At 31.2% G+C, this 27,362-nt stretch overlaps 1 protein-coding gene across 1 annotated transcript in view; it reads left to right on the plus strand.

Annotated features, from left to right (window-relative positions):
* Positions 1 to 4,218: 4,218 nt before the first annotated feature.
* Positions 4,219 to 27,362, plus strand: part of LOC110995032 — an 89,496-nt gene continuing 66,352 nt past the window's right edge. The window contains exons 1-2 of the mRNA XM_045632979.1: positions 4,219 to 4,264; positions 5,373 to 5,387. Coding sequence (XP_045488935.1) covers positions 4,219 to 4,264; positions 5,373 to 5,387 — 61 coding nt within the window. The remainder of the gene's footprint in view (positions 4,265 to 5,372; positions 5,388 to 27,362) is intronic.

Here is a 27,362-nt window from a genome sequence, read left to right on the forward strand (position 1 = left end):
GTGTACATTAACATAACTTTAATACATTAAAGGTTTGTTTGATAACTGAAGGTTGTTCGAGAAGATTATAAGCAATGTAAAGGATCCAACGCGATTAGTAACATTTGTTTTAGATTGGTTTCGTTTGACAAATTTTTGATGCATTTGTTGACAGTAAATTTGATTATAGTTAATTCAATTATAGTATATTTATATTATGTCGTAGCAACTAAACTCTTCTCAGATTTCCGTAATCTCGAAATAACAAAATTCATCAAGAGTGAACAACGATATCTTAAGTCTAACATTTTAATGATATCGGCTGTAATGTAGTGAATTTTATAAATAATACTGATTAGGTTCATTGGAGTTTCTGATGTGTTTTTTTTGATACTTCAAAACTGTAAACGAACAATAAATATTTTAGACCACTTTATTTATATCTCACAAAGCTTAATACAACTGACCTTAAAACAAATGTAATTTTTCGTATAATAAAGGTTACCTGTGCAAAGTATAACACGATAAACCAAAATAAAGCGATTTCATTGCAATCCAATAAATAGCTCCGTTCGTATCGGGATTTTTGGACATTTTAAGCCACTTATAAACTATGAGACAGTTTGAGCAAAATCTCTATTTATTGAGCTGCACCAGTCAGATTTATGGACATTTTAATGCTTTCAATTTGTTTTAGTTTTAAGATCTGTCTGAAGACCTAATGTCGCCACGCATTTTCTTAACAGCTTCACATATTATATTTATAAAACAAAACACGTCAAATAACATTTATAAACTTGCCTCGTGTATACTACTTTGTATAAAATATATAACTTGCGGCCAGTTGCGGCTTCGCATGGGCGGTCATTTTAAACATTCTGAAGTAGAGTTCTAGAGTATATATACTCTAATGTAAAATATTTTTTGTACTGTCATTAATAGTTTTCGTAGTTTATGCGATGATTTTGTTGTTTTTGTAGGCTGTGTTAGTTTTTTCTTGAAATTAAAATAGCCTAGCCAATAATAATCAGATTATGTAGCATTCAAATGGAGAAATATTTTTTAAAATCCGTCTAGTACTTTTTGAATCAATTCGTTACAAACATACAAATCTTTCTTCTTTATAATATTAGTAAATATAATATACTTAGGGATAATGAAGCATTCTAATAATGAATACACTTCTAAAAGCGGCCTAATAATATTGGATTTTATTTGTTACAAAAATACAAATTATTCCTTATATATGCTAAAAAAACAGATGAATATTATTTGTAAATATAAGATAGTGTTACATTTCAGTAATTTTCTCTTTTCCGTCAGCTAGTTGGGAATGGGAGCGTGAGATTCATTAAAAGCTGTAATTATTTTCAGCGACTTTTACGGGCGCTATTAATAATTTACGAGCAAACAATATACGCCACTTATACCCCTTATTAAAAACGTGAATTTTACTAAAGTACAATGCACGTATGAATAAAAAAGCTTAAGAAAATTATATACCAAAGTTCTAACCAAAGGAATGATTTGAGTGGGTATTAGTAAAATATCTGTGACGGTGTACCGGTCTGTCCGTCTTATAATAATCATATATATTTCGATCGATAAGAAGAGTGTTTGTCTAGAGATTTAAGTGTGACTCTCTTTCATGAGTTGGGGCATTTAAATGACGGCCGTAAACCAATTATTTTGTTGACCGAGAAGAAATAACATCGTGAGAAATTTGGCATTACTGAGACTGAAATATCTAAAGTATATAAAAAAATTACAGGAACAGATACAATTTAAAGCCAACACCTGCTTTGAGTGCCTAGTTGACGTCCTGAAATATTATTATTAATATATTTCTGATAAAAAGCTAGCTAGCAAAGTTTCTTCGATTGGAAGAATTTAAATATTGTACTATTAATAGTGGCATAAGTCTATGAAATATGTATTGATATGTAAGTTTATATAATGCATAAAGGTCGTATAACACTGATTTTCGCATTGTATTTCAGACGTTTTGTTTATATCCGAAAAACTATCCAATGGCCCGATCCATCAATATCCATAGTCAGCGAAATGTGTGACATTTACAAAATAATTGAAAAAACTGCGTCGAATTTTATACATCCATTGGTAGTCCATGAAGCTTACTATGTACAATGACTAAATAAAACAAAAAATTACATTATCTAGTTTTACTTACATTACATTTTCGGGAATTAATTTGAATTATTCAGACTGCATAACATTTATAAAGCTAAACGGGGTTTCATTATAAAACGGGAATATCCAAAAAGGAAAAAGGCTCTCCGGATACATAGTGACAATCACTGCTAGAAAGCCTTTTAAGAATTGTTATACTGGAAGAAAGCAATGTTGTATTGCTTCAAAAAGAATTTGACGAGCTGCTTTTCCTTTCTTCCCAATCCTTTAATTTCCAAGTCCTGAGCGACAAAAAGTATCAAAGAATATTGTTATTTAGCTACTAATTAATTTATCAAAATAACCTTACAGCTTACTCATTAAAGAATTTTAATATCGAAACACCAATTAAAAGGACTATTAATGAACAATAACATGAGTGAGAGAATGCATATATGTGTGTGTCGTTGAAGCCTGTGTGTTGTGCCGGCTTGTGATTTAGTGTTTTAAAGATATATTTTTTCTTTATTTTAATGACGTAATTAGGTATGTCGTGAGCTAATCATCTACAATAAATAATTCATTTCTCTATCACCATCATAGTAGTAGGCATAAGATTTGCATCATTCATCAACGTGAAAAGCTTATGTGGCAACATGTCGCATGTTTACGTTTTCAACTAATTATGTATTCATATATTCAGCCGCTACGGTAATTGTTTTCACCATGGCACAAAAAAACAGGTCTATATGCACCATAAACTCTAGAATTGTACAGTGTTAAGCTTTGTTAAAATGAATTAGGTGTCGCTTTTAAATAGAAACTGATCTTTCGGATCTAGTTAAATACTCCATTATTGAATAAATATAGAAACAGTATACGTTCGTTAAAATACCGTATGGAACAGAGTGTTACGGAAAATGATAACGACATTAGTTTTATCTGACAAAAGGCCTTCTTTTAGATAAATAATGAATATAAAATTTTATGAGTTACTACATTTCTTTTTGTAATTATAAAGTGCTTGAGAAGTGTTGGACTAGTGGTTACAGCGAGCGCCTATCATCCCTGAGGTCGTAGGTTCGATCCCCAGCGGTGCATCAATGGACTTTTTTGTGCGCATTTAAGATTCGCTCGAACGGCGAAGGAAATCATCGTGAGGAAACCGGGTTACCATAGACCCAAAAAGTCAACCGCGTGGGTCAAGCACAGGAGGCTGATCGCCTACTTACCTATTAGACTAACAAATGATCAAACAGATACAGAAATCTGAGTAAAAAAGTTTGAGTATTATGAGAAGGTAAAATGGAATACTGTTAAATACAGGAGGCTATGAATATGACAGCTACGGCCAAATAGGCAGCGAGTTCTTACGGTTTCCGAGATGAATACGCTTAAACAGTATTCTAATAAGAGACAGAATATTATGTAATCTTCATAAACAGCATACTTGAATTTCCTGTATTTTTAATATGCAAATATTTTTACTGAAATAAATATATATGAAATACCTTAAAGTATTGTACCATTATATGGGACACGAACAAAAATCTCTTTAAAATATTTAATATCCGGTTTACCTTGCTGTGTGAGGAAATGTAATTAAATTGTTGGTCTTATGTTGATATTTACAGGAAATAATATTAAGTGTTTTTGAAGAAAATAATTAAGTCTCGTAGTTGATACGATAAAGCTGTACTTCGTAGACGCGTAGCAGTTTCAGATGCTCTCTTTGCAATGGGTTATAATTGTGATTAATTAAAGTAGGTAAATTAAGTAAATTTCTAAATTTACAATTAATTTAATTTTTTTGACGTTCATAAGTGTACTTGTTTACCTAGATGAACATAAATCGGTTAATTATTAAATCTAATAAAAGGTACATAAAAACTCTCTCTTCAATCGGCAGCCTACCTTTAAGCGCCATGGTCAACAAGGATGCATCCGGAGTGACTATCTCTTTCCATCTCTTTCTGTCCACGGCAACTATATACTAGTAGTAGATATATAATTTTCGCTTTGCAAAGACTTCTTGCAAACCCTTATTGTATGTGTCCATAAATATAACTTTACATATAACTAGAACGTTTTATGACACTTACAATTTCAATGGTCCAAACGCTTAAATTACTCTGCAGTTACAACCAGCAACAAGGTATAACAATAAACCCCACAGGGCTGCCACACGATCGTTTTGTTGTGAATTAAACTGTCCATGTTCCTCAGGAAACGGATGCCTATATTATTTGAACAAATGGCTTTAATCCGCTTCTAGCTGAACGGTTTTAGGAGAGAAAGAAAGTAGAATCGAAACAGCTATTTGTGTCTTTTAAAGAGACCTTTTGATGTAAAAGTTTCTTTGGAACAGTGTTTATAGACGGCAAACATGGGCGTATTTGCCAAATATTTTTATCTTTGACTACGCATAGGTATTATGGAGTATTTTTAATAAAAGAAAATATGTTCTTTAAATAGCTTTGTTTTATACCAATTCTTAGAAGGCCAGGAACGCACTCGCGAGCTGTCTGGCATTGAGAGTGTCCATGGGCGGCGGTATCACTTAACATCAGGTGAGCCTCCTGCTCGTTAACCCCCTATTCTATTCTGTTCTCGCGAGTGTGTTGCCGGCCTTTTAAGAATTTTTACGCTCTTTATTAATTTATTTTGGTCTAGCTGAATTACTTACATAAAAAAACTTTATTAGGTTTTTATAGATAAGCATATTATGGTTTTACTAGCCTTTGTAAAGTCAGTTAATTTCTTAAAGTGGTGGCTGGGAAGAAATAGTATTATAATGCATCCATAGTCCATGGGCGTCTTGGAATAATTGCTATTAAAATCATTCTCAATAAAACAAACGAAAAATACGTGAATAGTTTTCTATGTTGATACATAACTAGAACAGAAGAAATTTAATTAAAAGGAAGTATCAAAACTTAGACATCTTTAATCCCATTCACAATTTGCTGCGAACTCTTCCATAGAGAATTCTTAACTAAATTTTCTTTCAGACTGTAACCTAGTTTCAGTGCATTTATGACCATAGTAATGTATAGGCTGTCTATAGCGTGAAAGCATAAAACGACTTTTGCCGGCCCGGTGATAGCGGCAGTCGCAACACAACGGTCGACCATACACAACATCTCCCGTTCGAAATTCAAACTTTGGTGATTTAATGTGATTCTTGTACAGTATAAGTGTTGTACAGATTTAAATATGGAATAGTTAAATCGAAACACTGTTTGTGAATGGACTTTCAAAAGTGAACGTGATTCGAGGTAAAAGTTATTCATATATTGAGGGGTATTTTCAATTAACAGTTTTTTTTCATACATCGTTAATTTCATTTATAGGTTTAACATATCGTAAAAATCTTTATTAGGTATTAAAAATGATTATTAAGTTTTAATAATTTTATATTAATTTTGTCGTATGTACTCGAATATTTGAGTTTTATTAAAAACTATGTTCTCGTAGATAGTGTTAATAATCGTTAATTAGAACGTTCTATTTCAAGAAGTACTTTATTTTTTTTTTATCAACCAAACCCAAATAATGATTACATTAATTAACACGCAAACTTAGACAATGAACCCGGGCAAAACTTCGTTTAACTTTTACCAATAAACATATTATTATCGAAGACTTTCTCAAGAAGGTGAGCGTAATATAGATTTAAATTGTTTGAAATCCATTATGTTCTGAAAACATGAATTGAAAGCCTGAAAGAATCCATTATTTCACAAAAACGTACTTTTTTAAATGCTCCATTAGCAGTAGTAGTCATATTAAAACATCGATTGATGGGATTTTAATATGTATTATAATAATTCAATAAAAATTATAGAAAGCATATATTGTGTTAACTAAAATTGACAAATTCTTTGTGCGAGGTAGCTGCCATCTCTTCGTTCTCCTATTAATTTACATAAATAAATATACTGTCGATTTATTAAAAAAAATCAATTGAAACTTAAACAAAAATTAATATATAATAAGTTTTTAGCGAATTATTTAGGAGATATTTATTTATTTTATTAAAGTATTCCTACAGCTAATCACTAAACAATATCCAAACTATAACATTACACACAAAAGCCAATAACAAAAGCCAAAACGGAATACACATTGAAACAGAAACATAAAGCACATATTTACAAGGCACAGTTCTAAGATTGATTGATTGGTAGATTTAAATATATATTTAATATGAAGGAACAAACAAAGACATTATTAGTAAAAGATACCTGAGTTTTTTAAATATTTTTGTTAAGAATTTTTTAGTCTCATTAAATCTATCGATTTGCTGGTAATTTATGTTGTAATCTGTAGGTATACGATACATAACCGAGTTACGTAAATATTCTTGGTTGGTTCGTTGGTCTTAGAACGAGGAATTTCGAATAATTGGATTTGATTTTTTTTTTATAGAACAGGGGGCGAACGGCCAGGAAGCTCACCTGATGCCTAAGTGATACCGCCGTCCATGGACACTATTGATTTTAAGATTTTGAGATATAAAATAAATGTAAAACTATACGTCCAAAATCAATATTTTATATAATTTTAAAATAGGGAAAGGGGTGAATTCCCATTGTGACATCGTTAAAATAGTGCTCTTCATCTACGAGTAGTGTTATTGTTAACGTAATTTAATGAGGTACCCACTTAGCTTGTACTTTGTAGTTCTATGTTCATAAGTTTATGTAATTTACATTTGTGAATTGAATTAAAAAAATGTGAAAGTTCATTTTGAACTTGTATTATCTCAAATGTCCATAAATTATATTTTTGGGTTTGATTATGAGAGATAGTCGTGAAGCAAAACAAGAAATTGTATTACTATACATTGGCCGGAGGCAAATATTTCCAATCTAAAGAAATCTCCCCTGGGATACTATTTTTGGCCAGGTTTGTAGAAAAACGTCCAAATCAACTGTCCCAAGAGAGATTCATTCCATTTAGGAAATCAGCTATACTAAATTTCCTGTTTCGTTATTGTGAATACTGTCGATTTTTTGTATAGTTACTCATATTCATTGTGATCACCTGGAAAATAATACAGACATATATAATAATAAGACAAAAATCGCCTGATGTAGTACATTTATTATAATATCTACTTCAATGAAATGTATGTCTTATTATTCTAATATGTATAACTGATTATTATATTAGTATTAAATAAAGTTAAAACCACATAGTTACATTGCATATCACCAAAATGAAAAACCTCTAAAAATGTTTAGGAAATCCTATTTTAATTTGCTATCATATTAAATATATACATTCTAAACACTTCTGCACTTTATTTATTTATCAAAACAGCATTTGGATTTAAAGACATTTGGTAATTTTACAACTACTTAAATATTAAGTATTATTACTTAGTTAATAGGCGTCATCACGAAAGGGAATTATTAGGTGGTTTCGCCATGAAGAACGGAAGAGTAAAAAGCGGCTGATAAGTATACAAGGCAACCGTTGATGGTCAAATCATGTAGGGTAGGCCTTGTTGGACGTATCTGGAGCAAATCTAGGAGGTACTAAAGAAAAAACAAGTTAAAGGTTCCCATAACCGACGAGTGTCTAAAAGTGGATGAAGAGAAGCGGTATGTTGGGATCATAGCAAGTTGAAATTCGTTGCCTACGCAAAGAAATAAAGAAATACGGAATAAACTGCAGAATTGACTTCAACAAATAATTTAATTGCTTCTATATGCATTCCTAGGATAAAAACAAAGGAACACCTGTGATTAACATCCGTATTCACGAACGTAGAAGATATCATATTATTGCAATATTAATACCATTAAGGAAAATAACTATATTATTTAATTATTTAATATCTTCATGTACGAACTTTCTAATTAGGGTTTTAATAAAGTGATATTAATTCGACTATGAAATCCCTGGCTGAAGTTTGTAATTAGCGTTAGTTGGGCTACATCCATGTTCAATTTTCACCAAAAACAATTGAAGCTACAATAATTTAGCTTGAACTTGTGGTTCAAACATTAAACCGGGGAATTTATTGGAAATTCGCGTAGGCGCCTGTCCAATAGAACGGGCTTGTTGGAAATTACACTCGCACTATAGGCTGTCTTAATTAAATGTAGTAATGTATTCATATTTCTTTAATTTCATTATTTATTTTTTAGACTTTTTTATTTTATTTATAACTTGTGAACTATATGTGAATTGATTCTGATGTTGATAAAACTGGATCGCAGAAATATGATTAGCTGGCAATAGTCATTTTTTATATTATCTTTTTTATGATCTATGGATTTTATAGGCAAAGAGGTCTCTAGCTAAGTATAATTGCGGCCTTTTGAAAAATTACCGCATCTTTGATTGAATCAAACCCAATCCGTTCTCCAGTGATATTACTATTTTGAACTATATTTTAGTCTTCTTTTTTATAATGGCAGTATTTCTTCGTCGAAAAGTCAAAAATTCGCTAATAGAGGTCGTTGATTTTAATTTTTTACCTATTCAAAGATGAGTATCAAAGGTTTCAATGCAAAGAGCCCTTGTCAAAGACATTTCCTGTCGTTAGCCTCTTTCCCATATTCCATTTGAAACCTCTTTAAGAGGGCTTTAATCTACTAGATAATTGCGTTGTCATCACACAGTTTATGGCTGACTGTTTTTTGAATTTGAATACAAAATTTGAGCCTAATTAGACCTACATAATCAAAAATAAATTAAAATGTATATATTTACTAAGAACAAAGACTTTCTACAAGTTTAACTTTAGTCGTTTGCATTAAAAATAACGTTTTGCTTATAGATTAATTTTTCGATTAAATTATGCATGTAAGAAAAACCCAACCTTCAAAAAAACAAATCGGATTAATTGCACCGTTTTTATTAATATATCTATCTCTTTTTATCTCAGCGTAAATTAATTTGAAGAAAAAGGCGAAAGACTGATTAAAGAGAATTAAAATATGCTTGTCTCAACTTGCCTACAAGATATACCGCGTGTTCTAGACGCGCTAATAGAACTAGTCAAATATTCGGCCAGGTCTAATTGATACAACTAAAAATAAAGATATTATCTTTTTACCAAACTACTTAATACTAGAGTTCATTTTTTACACTGATGGCTAGGTGCATTTCCACTGGCTGTCATTCCCTACTTAACTCATATACATTCCTAATTGCTTCTTTGCGACATGGGAAATAGAACTATCATTAAAACTTTCAACGGATTACCACTGAGGCTTCATTAAAGGGCGGTTTCTCGCCTCGAATTCAGGTCAGTTTGACTTTCAACCCTTGTGAAAGTTTTTCAATTATAAAGCCCAAGCTAAAAGATTGAAGCTTTTAACCGATTTTACGTTTCATAAAACTTGATTTGCAAAGTCAATTATATTTCTGGTTAGAAATTAGATTGCTGTATTTCAATTAAGTTTATGAAGAGATTATAATAATTAGCGTTTCGTACCAGCCTCGCGCGGCAAGACATTAATTTTTGACGTCACAACGTCTTATAATTCGATGGATCCAAGTTTACCTTTACCTTAACCGACGCGGCGTTACCTCGCTCTGAGGCGTTCTAATTAAGGCTTGAAGTGCAAGCAAGAGCGCGAAACGAGCGACAAAAGAGGCACAATCAGTTCAGCAGGCAATTAAAAAATTGATACAATTGTATTTATGCGTACATACTAATAAATGTAACTTGATCAATTCAATGTGATGATCATTTACCTCCTTCTTTAATCCATACAAAATATCTAACATAACAAATAAAATAAAAAATTTTCTTTTAAAAATTATAACTATTCCATCATTATTTTCTTATGACGTTCAACTATCGTTAGTAAACAGACATCAGATTTTTGTATATCCTATGTTACTTAGGAGGTATTCTCAGATGGCAAACTGATCCATGGTGAAAGAAACATGGAAAAAACAAATCTTTCCTCTTTATAATAAGTATAGGTTACCCTGTCACGGAAGTATCTACACATTGTTAAACTCTGGATAAATGTTCAAAGTAGCACAATAGTATACCTTACACCTTTATCAAGTTTGTCTTTGAAACGTAACTTGGATTCAGCTCCGATACTTTGTTTACTTTTCCACGTTAAAACTATTCAACCCATCTATATTCGAGCTCTCTTTAGTTCTACATACTATCATTACAATGTATTGTTACGGCAAGTTTTTGATTCTACCTAAATCCTTTTGACATTGCTTAATAGGAAACTAGATGACCAGGCCACACACCGTCGATTTTTGAGTCTGGTCTGGTTGGGGCATGGTCATGGCGAGTGTAAAAAGTTCTCATGCTAATTTACTTCATGAACCACGTAATTTTATAGAAAAAAAACAGAAGTGTGTTAATTCATATTCAATAGACTGTATAATTAAATTAACTTGCATCGCTTTAATAAACATGGCTCGTTTATAAATTCACAAATTGAATATCTTTGAGCAAATATTAATTGATATAAATAACATGAAGTTTTATAAAAATTTTGCTAAAAAATCTGAGGGACTTATCAATGATAAATATGTTTTTAGTATTTAATATGTGTGAAGGCCGTCGATTTGAATCTCGAAGAAACAAAATAATATATAAGATAGATGCGGATATATAATTTCTGTAACATTATTGTCATTACTTTTGAATAAAGATGCAGTTTTCTTGTTTTCATATAAAGGTTGGGTGTGCGTTCTTAAACAAAATCAAAATTATTTAGAATTGAAAATTATATTATTTAGCGTTATTTACATGGCTGATGTCAGACATTCTGCATATGTATGTATTATTAATGATATTATCTAGCCTTAAGTTACTAATACAATGCAAAGTGATATTATATGTACTAATTATAGTTAAAATAAAATAAAATCACGAAATAGATCAAAGGCTTTTATTCTCTTAATCTTAATATACATAGATTTTAGATTATACCCGTAATATAGATTTTAATTGGTGTTGGAAACCTCAAAGGTTCTAGTCTCCCAACGTTGACGTTACTTGATCTCACCACAAAATATCTGAGATATTATTGAATGAGAACTTCGAGAACTATTTTAATTGATACCGTTAATGGTTAACCTTTAGTGTAATTTATTAAACTTTACGCGTTTCAATAGATAAGTATCGAACTATAAGGCGCAATTAAAGAAGCACGCTTATTAATTTTTGCTCGTTTATATTGGAATAACTGCCTTACAAAATTATTCATTGTTTCCTTGAATGGTGAGTATTTTATTTAGGATTCTCTTATTATATAAAGGAAACTCATTACCAAAATATGCTTCGCGCGTGCTTTGTATCTTCGATTCAATTCAATTTTTGCTGTGCTACGTGGAACCAGCTACCTACTGCAGTATATCAGAACCTATTCGAATTAGAGTTGACTTCAATGAAGGAGCGTTACAATTTACAAAAAGCTGGCAATGCACTTGAGTCTTAAGGGAACGTAAATGTTCATGTGTGGCTGTATGTATCACTTATTTATTGTATAAAAAATCTGTAACACTGTTGTGCAACGGAATCTCTTGACTACGGCGGCATCCTGATATTGTACAGGTTTATTATCCATTATAGATGTCAAAGTGATGATTTCCCGTATGGACACTGCATAACCTACAAATATTTCAAACGAAATTTAAACTTATAAGAAATGTTATGTGAAAAGTTAATACTACACTAGACATAATAGAAGCTGTCCAGTGTAACATCCCTTATTCAACTGCGGACTTCAACGGTCTTGAAAAGTAGGTCAAATCTTAATATAGACTACATTCTAAAGCTGTTTATTTATTTAGCTTTATATAAATTTAGTACTATATAAAAGCGAAGCATGCTTTATATAAATAAAGTAGATAAAATATGAACGTAATATAAATTAATGTAATATCAAGTACAACCTTAACAACTTGAATTAATAAAAGGTAAAAGTAATTTTTACCTTTTATCAATTCGACGTGTAATAGTGCAATAGTACCTACATTGGGCACGTACGTTCATATATAATAGGTAGCGGTAGTCTCAATAAAATTTGTTTTGAATAATCATATAATTATTGATGATTGGTGATTTTTATAATAGACATTGATCAATTAAGGACGCATTTAGTAAACCTCGTAATGAATATCGAATGCGCAATTCCTAACAGAGTCAAAATAAAATGACACACAAAAAAACAGACACCCTGAAGCTATAGCAACATTTTTATTTTTTTTGTGACATTTAAAAAAACTTTCAATGTTTTTAGTGTCGTATTTTCTACAAAAGTAGAATATTTTTTTTAAAGATTTGTATCTTGGTAAGCAAAAGGAGTATAACTTCTAACGCGTGTACACCCATTTTTCTTCATATAGGTTCGTATATTCATTTATATTTTTATTTCTAGAACATAATCTTCAATATTTATGGAAACACCAAAAAAGATGTTAATATGGACCAAGCTTGGTCAAATTCACCATTTTCATCAATAGAGCGTTTCAATTCTTTTTTAAATTGAATACATACATATCTTCCATGTTATCGTGTATAGCTTGGTTCATTAATTTTTCATTACTCCTAGCTGCTCCTTAACATATAAATGAAAATTCAAGTTCAAAGTATAAGATTTGATTGAAACACTTAAGCCCAATATCAATTAGGGTAGGGAAAATCTCAAGATACTAGAATACGTTACGAAAATGTTATATAACTAGGTGGCCCACGAAATTTGTTTCTCCTTAATAAGATTTTACCTGGCTTTTTAGTACATACCAATATGGAACATATTGCACTAAAAATATTTAGAAAAAGAAAAATTACTTAATATAGAAAGTTGCCAATATTTTTACTACTTCTCGAAGTAATCTCCCTTCCTCTCTACACATTCGATGGAACCACTGATAAAAGCAGTGGGCCCATTCTTTCATAGGGGCCCTTATATATTTTTTTTTAGAGGGATAAATAATCGATGGTGTCCGATTCGCACCAATATGCACACCAAATTTATCGGTCGAGTCATTTCGGAGGAGTTTAATTAGAAACACCACGAGAATTTTCTATACTTAAGGTTTTTATAATGTTAACCCCCATTTTACAGTTGGTGGGTCTTAACAAGTAGGTGTACTTAAAACGTACGATATAAATAAATTAATAAAAATATGTTTAACTGGAGCCGTGCTCCATGCAAACATACAACGTATACCTTCAAATAGTATTTTGATAGTAAATAACAGTATTTGCTGCCAAAACCTAACATATTACTGAGTAAGTATTCCAAATGACAAGTCAAAAACCCAAAAAGTACCCTGGGAAAATAAGACGCGTAATTTAAATAATAAAACTTTATTTACATCAAAATATGTAACAGAAAAAACGAGAAAATAGGATTTAAAAATTAAGGCAAATTATGTAAATTTGCTGATTTACTGGTGCATAATTTTGAACTAAAAACAACATTAAAATATTCAATATACATATGTAAAAATATCAAAGGTTTATTAGTATATTCTTGTCAATTATTTATTAAATAAAATGATAACTGCACGGCATCAGGTAGAACAATCCACAATCGAAACTAAAATAGTAAATAAAATAGACGATAAACCATCAACTAAGAATAGTAGTATGTATAGTGTTTATATAAAGAGCGGGTACAACGGAGAACGATGTTCTAAGTAAAATAACACTTGGTGTCGCTAAAATTTGGGACCATAATCTTTCGATCGTGCCAGTGCTGTCCCAACGTTTAATACTGAGACTTAGATACCTAAACGAGCATGTGTGCTTGCAATATATTCTTGGCTTTGGATAATTTTGAATTGATTTGGATTTTTTTAAGTTTAGTATCTGATTAACTTAAGAGTAGTATTGGCCGAGTGGCTTCAGCCTACGACTCACATAACTAAGGTCGTAGGTTCGATCCCCGGCTGTGCACCAATGGACTTTCTTTCTATGTGCGCATTTAACAATCGCTCGAACGGTGAAGGAAAACATCGTGAGTAAACTCTTAGACCCAAAAAGTCGACGACGTGTGTCAGGCACTGGAGGCTGATTACTACTTGCATATTAGATTAAAAATGATCATAAAACGGATTCAGAAATCTGAGGCCAAGACCTAAAGAGATTGTAGCGCCACTAATTTATTTATTTTATCTGATTAACTTAAAAGTTATTTTTTAAGCGTTTTTTCGAGATGACCTACAATAACGAGTGGAGCATAACATCGAGCGGTAACGTAAGTACGGGTTTGTACATCGAAAGCAAACAACAGAGAACGAGACAAACACAGCAAGAGAACGATGAGGTATTTGCTACTGCGGCTAATAAATCGTCTTCCCAATCAGATATTAGATAACCTTACGCTAACCAACATAATATCGTCTATGGGTCGCGTTGCCTCTCTTCCTAAAATATAGCGAGGGGCCGATGGCTGGCCATGCGTCATACTCGTGAACGGGTGCTACTTGTGGTGACTGGTCGTGCTTGAATTCGTGTATGCGGTGAAATTAGTTGTTTCTACTACGTATTTGCGTGCTCCTATTTCACCATGCCTCCTGCTGAAAGAGGACAAATTTATGTTTTTAATAAATTTTATTAATCATTATTACTCATGATGTCATATGGAACATGGTGTAATGGTTGTAGCTCCTTACAAACGTTGCGTTAAAGAAAAAATTGGCGATAAAAAGAGTAGCGGAGAGTTTATTGCCAGTTCTTCTCTTCCGTTCTACGCCCCTGATTTGAGAACTGGCAGTAAATGTAAAATTAGAAGCATTTAATGTATATTGCTGTTTTTGACGTTCATATGTGTACATTATGTTACCTAGATGAATAAATAATTTTTAATTGAATTTAACTGAAAATGATTTATTAAAAACAAGTTCTTTTATATACATTTGTCTCTTAAACAAGACTGCTATGGTAACAATCATACAGACCACAGCCGGTTTATAAACATATTGTGATTATCTTATATAATTTTATTTTATTATTATGTAAATATAGAAAGAAAAAAAATATATAAGTCAAGCTGAACTCCCAGTTCATCATAGTAGTTGTAGGTTGTTAAATATTTTATGTTTACAGCCTTCCAATTTTTCACAGTCACAAAATATAAGATACGAGTTATATAAATCCATAGAGTATTTCCATATAATATTTATAGCACAAACACAGGAAGTATCACAGTTAGTTTCCTCGCTAACGATGTTATCGTGAGCTAAAGTTTGTTTCAAGAAACTCATTACTATTTCACGACCAGCCAAAAAGGAGCAATGTGTTCGATATTTATATTTTTGTTATTTATATAGATATTCTTCGATTTGCCATAAAATACAACTGTCTACTTTATACTAACCTGTGCATTATTTTAAGACAATCGCAATAAATAATTTGTAATTTTATTTCAAACCATAGTATAGTTTTGGCAGTAAATTTGTTAAAAATGCAACACAGATTTTCTTTGTTTGTTACAGTTATGTAGTGAAATTCTGTGATTTTTTTTTGTTTTGAAAGTGGCTTTTCATTAATCGATATTTTCATAAATTTAATCTGTATTTTGTTTTCAAACATATATTTTTAATTTTGTTAAGTTTGCATTTTTACATGTTTCACAAACTTATTTATTTGAATAATCTGCTACTTGAATATCAGTGCTTTATCCATAATTTATTCAATATTAAACATACGATTCAAATAATAATCTTAATATTTAATCTAGTTTTCACTTCAAGGAACTAATTGTATCATATTTTCACACACAGATAAACATTAACATGTACCTAACCGAATCGTTTGAGCGTATTTTGACAATCGATTACACAAGGATAATCGTTTATATCGTTTGATTATTATTATAGGAATAATCATATATTTCAAAACAATGAGGATTATTAAGTATATTCATTTTTATAAATAGTAATTAAATATAAGCTTTATCGTATACACAACCAATTCTTCGAATACGGATAAATTTTCAATTGTATTTTGCGCAAGTTTGAGTCGAACATTAAGATTCAGTCTAGAACCGCGAACTATCACTTCCATATGTCAACATCCATCACTAATATTTGTATTTAGAGACGCAAAGTAAAATTTTGGAATCGTGCTTGATTGAATTCTAACTTTATACCGAGAGATGGAAATCGGGAACTTGCGAGTCTAAGTTCGATCTGGCAACACTTAACTTAAAATATAATTGGAGTTTCTTTAAACTCGAATGCATACATATTTCGGATATGGCTTATAGAAACAATGTGTGATCGCACATCTTGCTTGCACTTGCACGCAAACAATTATTATTATACACGCCACGCTAGTCAACGACGCAAAGAAAAGCTCAAAGCACATGTTCTCAAGGTTGACGATCACGCGCTTAACCATAAAAATCCCCCAGTATCTATTTCTTGCTTATTTTGTTTATTTTTTATTATTCTCACGATGTTTTCCTGAACGAACTAGTGTGAAATACATCAAAGTTAAGGATCGCAAGCTCCAGCCACTTCTTCTTTCTTCATTAAAAAATTATATCAGCATGTAAAGCGTAAACTCGTAAAACTCTGTTGTCATAATTTATTCTGGAGATAAAATATTTATCGTCGTATTATTCACGTAAGTGGAGAAAAACTCGTAATTTCCAAAAGTCGTAATAACGCCGAATATTACTCCCAGATGTCGTGGATGTGTGCGATATTTTCTCATTTTTCCATTCCATGGACAATATCCTTTTTAATAACACTCTTATTGTTTTCTTGTATTGACTTTAATAATACACAAACTGATTATTCAGTCCATTTTTTTTATAAATTTTCTCTGGCATTTGGATCAGTATAGCTTTGTAGTGTATTGTTGAAGTTGCTTTTTCACAAAGTTTAACATAGTACAAACTTATTAGTTCTCTTCAATATACAGACCCCACCCCAATCTTCGTTGAAATAGGCAAATATCTAATACCTAACTTGTGGTCTGGCATATAAAATACCTATAAAAATATTCAAAGACTAATAAAACAATGGCTTTTAGCATCGTTACCCAAAATCATAATATTACATGCGAAACATTTTCATCGCGTGTATATATAATTGTGGTTTAACAAAGTTTCTGTCAAGTAAAGTTGTGGCAAATTGGTGAAAATTTGTTTGAAACTTCATTTCCGATTTTGCGACAAGCTTAATAAGGGTTTGGGCACGATTGAAACCAATGTGAAATATTATGAATGTGAATATGAAGTTTCTAAATCTAAATCTTATAGCACCACGTTTATCCTGTGCTTCAACAGATCATACCAGATGCCACTTTTTGTCCGTTGCCGGAGACGGGTTTCTGAATAAGTAATATTTAAATAATAATTTCTAACACAGTGTTATTTAAAATCAGTAGCGAGCTATTTTAAAAACTTATATTAAATTCGAGTGTTTTTCACGGTATTCTGGTTGAATAAATACGTTAAATTCTGGACAAAGTTATGCCTCGTGCGCCACAAGTACGCAATTTCAAATATGATTTTAATTCGTGAAATTGCATAGTAATTAGTATTTTAATTTGTGAATTATTCATACACAGGGTTTTAATATGGGAGTCTTGTTTAAATGAATTCGATATTTGAAGTTGTCTGATAGTTATAATTAAACCTTTGAGGTGCGTTTTTGTATAATTTATTGCTGATATATATGTTAGGTATAAGTTATCCGCGCTAAAATTTAGCTATTTCGGTAATCGATGAAATGATTGAAGCACAAACAATAAAAGATATCTCATAATTTTTTTAAACATATCATATTTATCGCATTATAACATTAAAATGATTATTTAACTGGTGATTAATATTTTACAGTGTGAACAATTTCGCAACAATTTCTAAAATATGTACTGTTAAAAAGAATGTTTTTTACTGTCATTGATTTATATTATTTCTTTACACTTCGTACCATAGAATTATTAAAATAAATTAAAAAGGGAGGGCAATGTGATTTCAAGCGATCTCTTCTCGACAACCACTACAAGGAAAAATAATTAATCAAAGAAGATACAGTAACTGGAACAAAATAAATCAATTAAAACATATGTGAACAAAAAAAAGAATTGAAAGGAATTTGTTTAACAATATATTCAAAACCGTAATTACCTTTTAAGTATAGACTTTATCGTGTCCCTTTTCAAATAAATTAACCAGTGAACAAAGAACGATATGGTACCGTATATATGAGACCGGTATGCAAACATATTTACGTCCTGAACAAAACAAACCAAGATGTGTGTGTGTATGTGTGTGTATATATAAACGTTTAAGAATATTTGAATTTTAATAATTCATAAATATGAAAGCTGTATAAAACAATGCAAATGCAAGCAAGGTTTTATGTATTCAGTGGAAAGTTTACATACACTTCAGCTTTCATAACTTTTTCTTTGAAAACATGTTAGATTGTTTATAACTGTAAGACGCTCCGCTATAGTTGACATTTGTTGAAAATATACTTCCTACTTTATTTTAAATTTAAAATATATTACTTTCGTCACATTTACATATCTTTAGTATGATGTTATTTTGTATTTTGTATTTTGCAAAGTGGTAGGAGACATTGTAGTTTTAGATTTATTTATTTATTAACACTTCGCTATATTACAATATAAAAAATGAACATAGTAAAAGGAGAGCAACTGGCGATCGAGCGATCTCTTCCAGGCAACCACTGTGAGTGAAGAAACAAAATGTATTAAATTACATAGGGTAGGCAAAAAGTGCAAAAATACATATTTCATTTAGTTATTAAGAAGAAACTAAACAGGAACAAAAAAAATAAACTAAACTGTAACTGGATCCGTGAACAACAAAAATTTAAAAGTGCACATGAATCACGAAAATCTAAATCAAGATCAGTCTCACGTCAGTTAGTAGTTAGTACGAATGTTAGGATTACGATGTGGACACTGGACAGGTAATATTTGTTCCTACAGAAGAAATTTCAAGGAAGATAAAAAAGGAAGCGAAATAAGCTTAGCGAATAGGGACGGCGAATAAATTCCATAGCCTAACTGCATTTATGTAATGTTAACAAACACTACTATAAATTTATAAAAGGTAAATCATCAAATCGTAAAAAAAAAATATTTTATTAATTACACCATACTCTAACTAAATGGCAATCTTGACATTGATGTCAAAAGCTTAGTTTTCAGCGAAGAATGCTTTCCGATAAATCCCTGGATCTAAATTTAAATAACTTCTCACAATTAATCTAAAGGTCTGATCTGGTAGTTCACAAATCTAAAGATAAAACCATGATTGATGTATTTTCATTAGTAGCAGAGACTTCGGTCGAATTTAATCAATATTACTGTAGCGTGTACGAAATTCAATACTCTTACCTTTAGTTCCAGGGTGAAATAGAACTGTTTCTAGTTTACCAATAGTTTCACAGAAACCTTATATGTGGTCAGTATTAACATATATAAGGCGGCATCACTTAGGTGAGCCTCCTGCCAGTTTGCCTCCTGCCAGTTTGCCCCCTGTTATATATAAAAAAAATAAAACAAATTCGTGTTAGTTACACCACTTAACTCAAAATCGGCTAGACCGATATCAGTTATCTCTTTTTTGGTAGATTCTTCTCCGCTTCGAATAGCAGAATAAGTAATAAAATATCGGATTACTTATAAACAATAAATACATTTTACGAAAGATGCAGCATGTGGTGCCATCTCTTGACGAAACATTTTTGTATTAGCAAAGTAATATTGAAAGGTATTCATAATAAAATTAAAATAATAATGAAAGTTATCTACGGAGTGAGGAGAGTGGGCATACAAACAAGCGACAATAGCCCTAAAATCTACGGCGTGTACTCAAAGTATACTGTAGCTGTTATGTAAGTCCTGGAAATATAAATGAAAAAAACGTTGAACGTTAAAGATTATCCCATTCGTTACACTATTGTGTAAGATATGTTTTATTTATGTGACAGAAGACAAACGAGCAGGCCGGCCACTGAAGATTTTATCGTATAATAAGAGACACTTTATTTCCGTACTATATAAAGTAAAAATTAGAGGTGTGTTTATTTTTTACTAAACACTTAGTGTACGTTAGTTATTGATATTTCCATTACTTTGTGTTCTGCTAGGTGAATATCTCCTCATAAACTTGCCTCCATGCATTTCTTCCCAGAAATCTTTATTATGTCGTCAGCCCATCGCGTTTGTAGTCTAGGCCTATGGCTAGAAAAAGAATAGACTATAAGCTGTAAGGCGTGGGTTATCCCTGTTATGATCTTAGTTTTTGCACTGATTCAAAGCGAACAAATTCAAAATTGACATATAAAAAAACAGAAATATTTATTTTTTGTCATTTATTGATTGACGAGGGCAATCAAGTAGATAAGGTGCCATGTCAGACTACGTTACTCGCCTATCGTTAATCAATCATTGCCTCATTTGTCACTCTATCAAAATGTTTTTGTATATATACTGAAGATATAAATTGGACGTTATGTAAGTTAGCAAACGGATTCAGAATCTATACTAGATTTCATTAGTACTTCGAAATTCGAACACTTGCTTTGCCACTGGTTTATGAAACCTTTTTTGTTAAATAGCTGTCAGTGAAAAAAAGACAATTGACTTTGACACGCTTAAGTAGCTGGTTAATTACCAAAGTAATAGCTGCAGGATGCCAGTAACAGTTAGCGGAGCGCGAAATTATCGCATTGTATTCATATTGAGAAACAAAATGATGTTACTACAACATCAGATGAGTAGATATAATGTAATCCAAGAAGTAAAAAAACCTCTGAGAGGTAAACGCTAGTTTTTGTCAGATTTTGTGATGCCTTCATATAACTTCTTATCTATTGTGAGAATTCAAAAGATTTTTTGAAAACGGAAGGATCTCAAACTCGTATTGAATTATTTTGTAGTAACGTAAGTCAGTTTAACCATTGTCTATATCTATGTCAATATAATGCCCAATTGTCCTATATATCACTTTCGTATGTATTTTATGGTAATAAAATAAAATGCCAATAAACGCGTGAAAAAGGAAAGTCACTAGTGGAAAATCGTTTTGAGCTTAGATTGATATTCAGCGAGATCCTTCATTTCTCAAATCCTCTGAATGGTACGATTTGGTGAATTCATTTAATAGGTAATAAATACCTAACCTTCTTTTTTATAATGATGACTGGACATGGTTTATATTCCCAAGCGAAATTTGAGAATTATCACTAAATAAATTTAAAGCTTTCATTAATGGTAAATTTATCAATAAAGCTTTTTATAGATTTGACGATTAAATAAACGATCCTTATCCTTGGAATGGATTTGCGCAAACAGTTTGTATGACTCAAACCGTATTAAAAAGAATGACGGAATGTTTCTTGCCAGTTCATCTTGCCCACGCTACGCCCTTGACTTGCGTACCGGTAAAAACATAGATTATGTACGTACTTATCCTACTCTAAATTTTCTCACTAACTGAATATTATTGTTTGAACCGAATTATTAATTGTACAATATATCTTAGAGTAAACTTAGATTTTTGCCATAACAGGATTTTAAACAGGCTACACCCCCAAAGTAGCAAATAAATTTTTAACTATGTATCTATCCCTTGTATACATAGCAAATATAGTTTGTTTTCTAGATATAGTAAGTAAGAAGTTGTAATTATGACATAACATTCTTCAAGAATATCCCAGTAACCTGTTGCATATATTTATAATAAATTTACCTAAGTTGTATAATTACGCCGCTAATGTCTTCGCGAACTTTCTACGTAACCAACGAACGGTGACGTAAAATGCAGGTCTGTAGACATCTGTGCAAAATGGTAGGCTTCAACCCTTGGCAGTTTGGCACTCTGCCAAATTCTCTTAAGGCACACACACAACTGGTAGTGGCGTGCGATAAATTACATTTATATTGCAGGTGTCATGAAGTGATTTAGTGATGGCAAGGCAATAATGGATTAATACGATGTATTTTACTTACTCAACCGTGGCTACCACACATTTCGTCATTTCAATAATTTTCTGAGGAGTCTGTAGTTGACTCTCAACTCAAGACTACTGGACTTTTCTCAGTATATGAACGGTGAAGTTTCTTAGGTGACAGTGTTTACGACTCGTCTAATCCTTCACGACGTTATCATGTACAGAAATTATTGCGTACATATTACAGTGCACAGCCAATTACCATAATAACCTTCGAATGTATTGGTAAAATGTATTATTAGTAAATGTAAAATTAGTCGCATTCAATGTATATTTCTTTTTTACGTTCATAAGTGTACATTATGTTACCTACAAATTATTTTTGTTTTTTTTTTAATAGTAATGTTAAAACTGTTTTATTTATAAAATAAATTATTTACAATCAACAAAACATGAAACATTGATGTAAACCAAAATTGTTGTCGTAATGAAATATTTACTTTATATAAATAATAGTACTAATAGAAATATTTGCAGCATAAATAAAAAAATTGCGGCAGCATTGACCCACATTGACATTAATCCATTTAAACTATAAACAAACGATGGATGAATTAGGTATATGAGATCTTTTGAATATTTAATCTTTTTGAACCTCTTATTTACATTGAGGTTACATAATATTTTTTTGTTTAAAAGCAGATTGTGTAGGTCTAAGTATAATTGAAGTGTATGTGGTTTTTGAGTAGTGTTGGCCTGGTGGCTTCAGGTTGCGACTCTCATACCGGAGGTCATAGGTTCGATCCCCGGCTGTGTACCAATGGACTTTTTTTCTATGTGCGCATTTCACATTTGCTCGAACGGTAAAGGAAAACATAGTAAGGAAACTGACATGTCTTAGACCCAAAAAGTTGACGACGGGTGTCAGTCACTGGAGGCTGATCACCTACTTGCCTATTAGTTTTAAAAATGATCATGAAACAAATTCAGACATGTGAGGCTTTGTAGCGCTACTGGTTTATTTATTTTATGTGGTTTTTGAAGTAAATTGGTTTATCAATATAATATAATAGTATCATAGCTTTAGAAAAGTATATCATTAACAATAACAACACCAAAACAATATGAATAAGTTTGATTCGAAATTAATGTTGCCTGTTAGATTAATTAATCCCGAGTTTTAATTAATTATACATTTTAAATGGTAATAGTGATAATAATTCAATTCAATTCATGAAAGTATTCAACTTTTCATTAATGTTTTGTTACGTAAAATTATTATCGTTCGTTAACCAACTTTTCGAAAAGAAAAGAGATTCTTAAAAGGCCGGCAACGCACTCGCGAGTAGAAGGCGGCGGTATCACTTAACATCAGGTGAGCCTCCTGCCCGTTTGCCCCCTGTTCTATAAAAAAAACCCAAATAGAATATTAAGAAGCTTCGGATCGCAACTAGACTGCAACAAGAGCGTAGAGGAGGCGAAACGACGGGGCCCCACTGGCACATTAATAGTAGTACTTCAAAATACGTGTATAAAATAAGGCTGCCATAAGAGTCAAAATAATAATGGATTGATAAGATGTATTTTACTTGCTCCACCGCGGCTATTACCCATACATTTCGTCATTTGGTACAATACTTTTCTCGGCAGTCTGTATTTGAATCACGGCAATAGATTTTTCTCAGTTCTCATATGTACGGAGAAGTTTTATTAGATGACGCTTTTTAATACTAATTCTTCACGACGTTTTTATGTACTTTTGAAATAATAATAATATTAAGAAATCTATATATTGTATATAAAAAAAACCGACATTTCAGGCATTACTACTAAATATTATATTACCTATTTTTTACATTAAAATAAATAATAAAGCTTAGGTAAATCCTTCTGTAGTGAATTGGAAACGAGATACATTAACACTTTATTACCATCACACACATGATTACAAAACAGATAATAATAAAAAGTTGACAAAAGATGTATGACCATAATTAACGTATATAATGCATTGCATTATTTATAAATCCAACGTTTTAGTGCTTAAAAATATAATGTTAAAATCTTGACAAATAAAAATCTTAAAAATTAATTTGACAGATAAAAAGTGAGATGTCTTTTACTCAGACATACTCGCGTATATAAACATATATTGAGATTATAGTAACTGGTGGATCGCTACCTTTATTTCGGTAACAACAAAATTATTCGCCAACACGTTTACAAACTGCCAACGAGTTTCTTGTGATTTTTGCTTCCTACTTACTGTTCATTAAAAATTACTTGCCTTGGCGCAGACTCCATGTCTGACTTAATAAGGACACACGTGAATTATCTTTGTGAATATGGAAATGTTGGTTCTGTTTCTGCGAAGAAAATAGTAATGAGCATACGCATATTAATGATTCGCAGTGTATTCAAATATGCGTTGTGCGTGGCTTCACACTTAAGCTCGCTTCAAGAGTACGTTACGTATATGCTTTTTATGTATCAAAATTACGTCTGAACCGTTTAGGGATATATTAAAGCTGTAAATTTATTAATACATTTTCAATTCTCGTAGAGCAGTTGAATTAAACCGTGTGAGTCCATCACCCAAAAAACAAGTTTCAACACGGGTTTAAGAATGTACTTGTTATTTATAAATGTAACTTACCGAGAGTAGTGTTGATCTATTGGCTTTAACTTCTGACTTTTCTCTTTGTGGTTGCGACCCAGCTGTGCACCACGACGGCGAAGGAATCGCGAGGAAACCGGCATGTCGTCATGCTGATCAGGTATTTGCCTGAATAATCATCAAACAGGTACAGAATCTGAGGTCTACATGTGAAAATCTTGTAGGTGTGATCATTATTTTCTGCTTTTGGTTTTTTTGGCTAGAACAAATTATCTGTTATTAGGATTTAATACGAAGAACTAACTAAAACATATAATATTTTATTTAATACTAACAGGTTTCAGAAAGCATCTATAATAATACATGTTGTGTATGTTATCAAGATAAACAGATATTAGGCACTATCAAATGACCGTTTATTTGAGGAAATGGATGCAGCCTATAATGTTGCGGGATTTGCATTATCGCATATCCGAGCTGCAATATCCGGTTCACATTTATATACCATTTATATAACTAACTGCATAGTATATATAACAAGTATTTCACAGTTTATATATTAACGCAATAAACCTAATTGCAGTAATTATTAGTTGTTTAATTTGTTTTACCCGCTTATCGTTCGCAGAGTTGGAGACACATCTGAGACATAATACATTACACTCAATCACTCACTCACTCTCATGCACCCACACACTCACTCATGTACTCACATGCAACCACACACTCACTTATGCATTCACGTCTGTTTTTCGTCCCTTAATGCAATTTGTTAAAAAGAATTGGGAGAACAAGTTGAATGTTTAAAAAAATTGTAACTCAAAATACAAACACAAAATTTCGTTATAGAATTAACTATTAAGTTTGTTATTGAAGAGCTGGGAATACAGGTGTTTTTATTTAAAATAGTTCCCCAATCTTACACATATTATTAATTGTTATAATGAATAAAAACATTATTATTTATTGATTTTACATAATATTTAAATGATTATTTGTGGTTGTCACTCAGTTCAATTAGCTATAAAATATTTTGTGACTCTATAATGCACATAGCATTTTTGCTTTTCTTTAAATATGTATTATTATATTCTTTTCTGTTACAGGTATGTTGCAGCTGTCCATCAACTTCTGAACGGGAGTATTATTAAATTTTAATAAAAAAATAATCTATAATCCCAGATTTAACTAAAATTTTATAGTAAAACTAAAAAAGATCAAAACGTACACTTTATAATAGAAGAAACATATGTTTAATCTAACTAAAAAATTGTAGGTTTTATTTTTACGGTTATTCTGTATATATATTAATCAATACCACATAGACTGATAACTCTATGAATTTACTCGTTAATATTAAGCACATTTTGTAAGATCGGTTGGTAGACAAAAACCAGAAACCTTGGGCCATTTAAGTAATGCAACGTCCCAGTTTCAGAAAGACCGAAGTTTCAGTTTCTACAAATGAGAAAGGATTTCTGTAATAAATCAAGCTCTTGCGAGGAGGAAAACTGCTACTTACTAAGAGGTTTATTCCTGTGCATTATTTATTTCATAGATATTTTACTTGTATGTAAATAAATTCCTTATGATTTAAAATTAGTACTTGAAATTTAATACTAAAAGAACAGTATATGGAACGAGCTGTGATTGAAACGCAAGTGTAGACTATTCTTAATTGCTACGTTTCAATTCACAAGAAATTACAAAAGCTACTACGATACGCAGAGAAAAACAATAATTAATGAAACGTATTTAATATTAATAATAAAAAAATATTCATAAGAAATAGGTTAGGACAAAATTATTTTATTGCTAGTCCCCACACTAGGGAGACCCTGTGTTGTGGGTAACTCAATAGCAATTATTCCGTGGTAATCAAACACAAGTCTTATAAAACATTATGTATGCGTGAATGTGTGAGTGTGATAATGGGTGTGTGTGGGTATTTGAGAGTGTTGCTTAAAGTTGTTTAACTTATAAGCGTTCGTTCTGTTGTGGAACATCAGACTCATGCCGAGATAAGTTATAAAATAAAAACATTTTTTCAGTTTATTTTTATACATACATTGTATGCATACATACATAGTCGCTTTAATTAAGCTTTTTATTAGTTTGTGATAATTTAAAAAATTACTCGAAACCATAATATGGATTGTAACGAAAAAAATTTTTTACTTTCAACTGCCTTCATGATCAACATACAAAACTTGTCGAATACTTGAACAACAATGTTTAGTATCAATATATGCCGGTTTTACTTTAACGTTTTTTATACAATATGATGTGCTAATTTTGCCTATCGATAGAAATATATAGTTGCATAGCTGGGTTGATATTCAAATGTATGATGCTATGATTAAAACAACGTTTTTGATACAAACAAATTCTTCAAAACACTCTAAAATACGTAAATAATATACAAGAAGACTTTCAATTTATGAAATCTATTTTCTCAATACTCGCCAAATGAAATAGAACTGGGTATTTTCAAATTGTTACAATTGTATCGGACTCAAGGCGCGTGTCTTTTGCTCAAGTTTTTAGCTTTGACCCAAGAAATACACAAAGAGCGAAGACATTGTATTGCCAAAGACTATTTGTCTCTTTAATTTGATTAATTGAAAAACAACAATTAAGTATATTTGATTGTTATATTTAGTTACATGAATAAAATAATAATAATAATATTTGTAAGATTGCGTTTTATTTTACTAAACAACTGAATCTTTCA

The sequence above is a fragment of the Pieris rapae genome, chromosome 21, assembly GCF_905147795.1.
Source record: "Pieris rapae chromosome 21, ilPieRapa1.1, whole genome shotgun sequence".
NCBI lineage: Eukaryota > Metazoa > Arthropoda > Insecta > Lepidoptera > Pieridae > Pieris > Pieris rapae.